Source organism: Chelonia mydas, chromosome 24 (assembly GCF_015237465.2).
Source record: "Chelonia mydas isolate rCheMyd1 chromosome 24, rCheMyd1.pri.v2, whole genome shotgun sequence".
NCBI lineage: Eukaryota > Metazoa > Chordata > Testudines > Cheloniidae > Chelonia > Chelonia mydas.
In genome coordinates, this window is record NC_051264.2 from 17,840,240 (window position 1) to 17,845,203 (window position 4,964).

At 64.9% G+C, this 4,964-nt stretch overlaps 1 protein-coding gene across 1 annotated transcript; it reads right to left on the bottom strand.

Annotated features, from left to right (window-relative positions):
- Positions 1 to 328: 328 nt before the first annotated feature.
- ETHE1 (ETHE1 persulfide dioxygenase) lies at positions 329 to 4,608 on the bottom strand. Its single transcript, XM_037882888.2, has 7 exons — positions 4,498 to 4,608; positions 3,399 to 3,543; positions 2,982 to 3,130; positions 2,537 to 2,666; positions 2,002 to 2,091; positions 1,597 to 1,713; positions 329 to 1,106 (listed from the first exon to the last, which is right to left on the bottom strand). Exons 1-7 carry the CDS (start codon positions 4,555 to 4,557, stop codon positions 1,054 to 1,056), a joined length of 744 nt encoding a protein of 247 aa, XP_037738816.1. The 5' UTR covers positions 4,558 to 4,608; the 3' UTR covers positions 329 to 1,053.
- Between the last annotated feature and the right edge of the window lie 356 nt (positions 4,609 to 4,964).

Here is a 4,964-nt window from a genome sequence, read left to right on the forward strand (position 1 = left end):
TTTGTCCAGGGCCACGTGTAGGCACCTGCGGCTGTTCCTAGGGGGGAGTCGAGGGGGCATGGGGGAGGAGAGCACCCACAACCCCCCAGCTGCAAAGCCGGAGAACAGGCCGGGAAAAGAGTGAGGGAGCAGCACCCTCTGGTGGGAAACTGCAGTAACAGGCTGGCCCCATGGGCCCAGCCAGCCTGGGGTCCTGCCCCCCAACCTCAGCCCCAGGAGCCCACTAGCCCAGTATCCCGCCCTGCCTGAGTCACATGGGCCCATCTACCCCGGCATCCCGCCTTGTGAAGCAAACTCAAGTCCAAACGGGTCCAACAGAATTTTATTCTCTTGGCAGCAGCAGCTCGTTTCCAAACCCCGCCGAGGTTCAGCCCTGCTCCCGGACAGGGCCCCCTTCCCTTGCCCTCGCCCCCCACGGAGCAGGGAGTCCAGGGCCGGGCTCGCCGGAGACCCAGGGGGCAGAGATGGGGAAAGTCCAGTGAGTGCAAACAGCACTGACCCCGAGCCCCAGGGAGTGGGGGTTCCGCCCTGTTCAGCTGCAGGGTGGGAGAGGGACCTAACCGAACCAAGTGGGGTTCCCCCAGGGCACCCCGCTATTCAAACACAGGGCATGGAGGGTTGAGGGTCTCTCTCGAACCTCAATGCAGGCCACTGGCCTGTGTTGGGGGTTCCCTGCTATCAGCACTGCAGGCTCAGGGAAGAGGAGGGGTGTCTTTGCTTCACGGGGAGGCCAGGGGGACACCCCCACATGACAGCCAATGCAGAGGAAGGTGCAGACTCCCTAATGCCAGACTGGGGGTATCAGAGGAATGGGGGGGCTGGTGGGGGGGGGGGAAGGGAATCTTAACCACCCCCATTAATGGATGCACAATCCCGCCGAGGACCCAGAGGAGGGAGCTCCCAGCTTTCACTTAAAGGTGGGGACTGGAGTGGGACTCAGGGACAGCCACCCCCAAGCCAAAGGGCCTTACGGGTCAATGAGAGGCCATGGCCTATGTGGAGGTGGGAGGGGCTTGTTGTGAGGGGTGTGGCCTTGGAGTAAAGAGGGTGGGGCTAAGTCTCCACATCCTGGATCCCGCACTTCAGGTTTGCTGGGACAGCGATATCTGCAAAGGACAGAAAAAGAGACACAGGTTAGACAGAACGGGACGGGGTCCTGGCCTCCTCTACACCATCCACGGCCCACTATTGGGAATAGAACCCAGGCGTCCTGGCTCCCAGCCCCCCGCCGCTCTAACCCACCAACCTTCTCCCTCCCAGCCCATGGAGAGAACCCAGGCATCCTGGCTCCCAGCCCCCTGCCGCTCTAACCCACCAACCCTTCTCCCGCCGAGCCCCGGGAGAGAACCCAGGCGTCCTGGCTCCCAGCCCCCCGCCACTCTAACCCACCAACCCTTCTCCCTCCCAGCCCATGGAGAGAACCCAGGCATCCTGGCTCCCAGCCCCCCGCCGCTCTAACCCACCAACCCTTCTCCCTCCCAGCCCATGGAGAGAACCCAGGCGTCCTGGCTCCCAGCCCCCCGACGCTCTAACCCACCAACCCTTCTCCCGCCAAGCCCTGGGAGAGAACCCAGGTGTCCTGGCTCCCAGCTTCACCAATTTGTTTGGGTTGAGGAAGATTCAAGCTGTTCATCAGCCGGACAAAGGCCTCGCAGCTCTGGGTCAGTCGGGGATTCAGGGTCCTCTCCTCCTCCACCGTGGACACCGTCTGGCCTGCAGGGGGCGCCAGGGGGCAGGTGAGAAACAGCACCAGCAGGGGGAGCCCCACCCCACCCCCGCAGCACAACGCCCCTGCGGGCCCCCCACCCGGCTCCCTGGAGCACAGCGCCCCCTAGTGCCGGGCTGGGGCATCGGGGCCAGCCCTGACTGCCCCACTGAGCCCCGCCCCCTGCGGCACAGCGCCCCCTAGTGCCGGGCTGGGGCATCGGGGCCAGCCCTGACTGCCCCACTGAGCCCCGCCCCCTGCAGCACAGCGCCCCCTAGCGCCGCGCTCGGACTCACCCGTGTAGTCGTGGGCGGGGTAGATCAGACAGTCTCCGGGGAGCGTGAAGATTTTCTCGTGCACGGAGCGGTACAGGGTCTCCGGGGAGCCTGCGGGGCGGAGAGAAGTGGGGCCTGGTTACCATGGGGTGAGGGACACAGCCAACCCCCTGGCATGGCACCCCTGACATCCCCCAGTGCCCATGGGAACCCCAGCTCCCTCTTGCCATACCCCCCCAGCATAGCACCCTGCCCGTCCCCCACAGCGCCCCCTCTCTGAACCCCCTGGCACGGCACCCACACCATCCCCACAGCACCCACTGGCTGAGCCCCAGAGACACACCCTGCCATCCCCTTGGCAACCAGCAGCCATGGTCCTCATCGCTATGGCAACTGCTGGGCATGACCTGGAGATGTCCCCCGTTGCCATGGCAGCCACCATCATATCCCAGGGATGTATCCTCTTGTCCCCACGGTAACCATTCACCAGCCCTCCAAGAAACCCCTCCCCCTGGTAACACATTCCCCCCCCCCCATCACCGCAGCTCGCCCTCACCCTGCTGGAAGTCGGTGCGGCCGCAGCCCCGGATCAGCAGGGCATCCCCGGTGAAGGCCATGGTCCTGTCACTGAGCACGTAGGTCAGGCAGCCGTCCGTGTGTCCGGGGGTGGAGCGGGCTTCCAGGGCCTGCAGACAGGGGGAGCCGGCGACATGACCTCTTCATGGGACCCAGGAGTCCTGGCTCCCAGCCCCCCCTGTTCTAACCACTGGAACCCCAGGCCTTCCAAGAGCCAAGGAGAGAACTCAGGAGTCCTGGCTCCCAGCCCCCTACTCTGACTCTACTCTGCTCCCAGAGCTGATGAGAGAACCCAGGAGTCCGGGCTCCCAACTTCCCCTCCCTCCACACACACACGCTCTAATCACTAGACCCCCCTGCCCTCCCAGAGCTGAGGAGAGAACCCAGGAGTCCGGGCTCCCAGCCCCAGTGCCCAAGTGACTTACGAAGGCCCCGAATTCCAGGGCGTGGCCCTCGCGGAGGAGGATGTCGGCCAAGGCCCCGCTGTCCTGGGAGATCACACTGCGGCAGCCTGGGAGCATCGTCTTCAGCAGCCCGGTGCCCGTGATGTGGTCTGCGTGGCAGTGGGTGTTGGCTGCGCGGAGCAGAACCAGGGATTTACAGATGGGAACCTGACCCGCTCCCCACCCGCCCTGCCAGCTGGTCCCTGCCCTGGGGCCGGATCGGGGCCGATGCCCTCTAGAGGGACACGGGGCCTTTCCCCATTCTCCACCCCCTGAGCCAGCCAGTCCCTGCCTTGGGGCTGGATCTGAACCGGCGCCCCTTAAAGGGGAATGGCCCTGACCCCATTCCCTTCCACAACAGGACAGTCCCCATCCAGACCCCATGGGAGCTGCTCTCACCTGCGTACAGTAAATTGAGGCCCAGCTCCTTCACCAGCTTCGCGTCCCGCTTGGCCGTCTCCAGAACCGGGTCGATCAGAACCGCCTCCTTGGTCTTCAGATCCGCGAGCAGGTAGGTGTAGGTGCAGCTCACGGGCTCAAAGAGCTGTGGAGGGGAGATCCAGTTAGCACCGGCAGGAGAGTGGGGTCTAGTGGTTAGAGCAGGGGGCTGGGAGCCAGGACTCCTGGGTTCTATTCCTTTCCCTCCCCCCTCCAGCGTGGCACCAGTTGACGGTTGGTAAATCTCTCCCTCCCAGATATAATCACCCCTGACAGCCCAGCGGGAGTTACCGTCTCTTCACACCCAGCAGCTCCGTCTCCTCAGCTCGGCACCCAGCCGTGTTACTGGGTTCCCAGCCTGCTCCCTGGGGCCTAAAATCACACCCCCCCCCCCGCCCCAGAGCCCCACAGGCCTTGTAACCACGGCGCAGCCAGGAGGGAATGATCACGGCACGGCCCCGCAGCTGGCCCCCAGGGACCCAACACCAGTGCACTGTATGCTCTTATCTCTACAGAACCCAGGAGTCCTGGCTCCCAGCCCCCCCGCTCTAACCACTAGACCCCACTCCCTTCCCAGAGCCCCACAGAGAAAACCCAGGAGTCTAGGCTCCCATCTCCCACCACCAGCCCCCTCTCCCCTCCCAGAGCTGGGGCTAGAACCCGGGAGTCCTGGCTCCCAGCCCCCCCTGCTCTAACCACTAGACCCCACTCCCCTCCCAGAGATGGGGAGAGAACCCAGGAGTCCTGGCTCCCAGCCCCCTCTGCTCTAACCGCTAGACCCCACTCCCCTCCCAGAGATGGGGAGAGAACCCAGGAGTCCTGGCTCCCAGCCCCCTCTGCTCTAACCGCTAGACCCCACTCCCCTCCCAGAGATGGGGAGAGAACCCAGGAGTCCTGGCTCCCAGCCCCCTCTGCTCTAACCGCTAGACCCCACTCCCCTCCCAGAGATGGGGAGAGAACCCAGGAGTCCTGGCTCCCAACCACTCGACCCCACTCCCCTTCCAGAGCCAGGGGGAGAACCCAGGTGTCCTGGCTCCCATCCCCCATGCCCGGAGCTCACCTGCCGGAAGAGCAGCCCCTGGCCCTGGGCACGGCAGGTACAATGCAGTCTCAGGGTCATGGCCGGAGCGTGCTGGTGGCTGGAGCCTTGGGTGATGCGGTGATGCCAGGCTGGGGGGGGTGAGTCCTTTAAATGCCAGACGGTGGGGGCGGGAGGGGAGGAAGGGGGTGGAGGCAGAGGCGGGGAGGACAGGGCAGGCTGGAGATCTAAAAGTGGTTGGAGCTGGGGGGTGGGGCTGGGAGCCAGGACTCCTGGGTTCTATTCCTTTCCCTCTACCATGGCATCAGTTGCCGGTTGGTAAATCTCTCCCTCCCAGATAGAATCACCCCCCAGCAGGAGTTCCCGTCTCTTCACACCCAGCGGCTCCGGTTCCCCAGCCATGTTATTGCCACGGCACATCCCCAGCCTGCTCCCAGGGGCCCAAAATCACCCCCCCCCCCCCGCCCCGGCCCTGGAGCCAGCACAGG

Bases quoted from the DNA above. Each gene is read 5' to 3' on its own strand.
- ETHE1 (XM_037882888.2), bottom strand. From the start codon at position 4,557: ATGACCCTGAGACTGCATTGTACCTGCCGTGCCCAGGGCCAGGGGCTG. The intron at 3,131-3,398 runs GTGAGAGCAGCT...TGCTCCGCGCAG, and splicing joins CCTCAATTTACTGTACGCAG to CCAACACCCACTGCCACGCA. The intron at 2,667-2,981 runs GTAAGTCACTTG...CCCTGTCTGCAG, and splicing joins CCCTGGAATTCGGGGCCTTC to GCCCTGGAAGCCCGCTCCAC.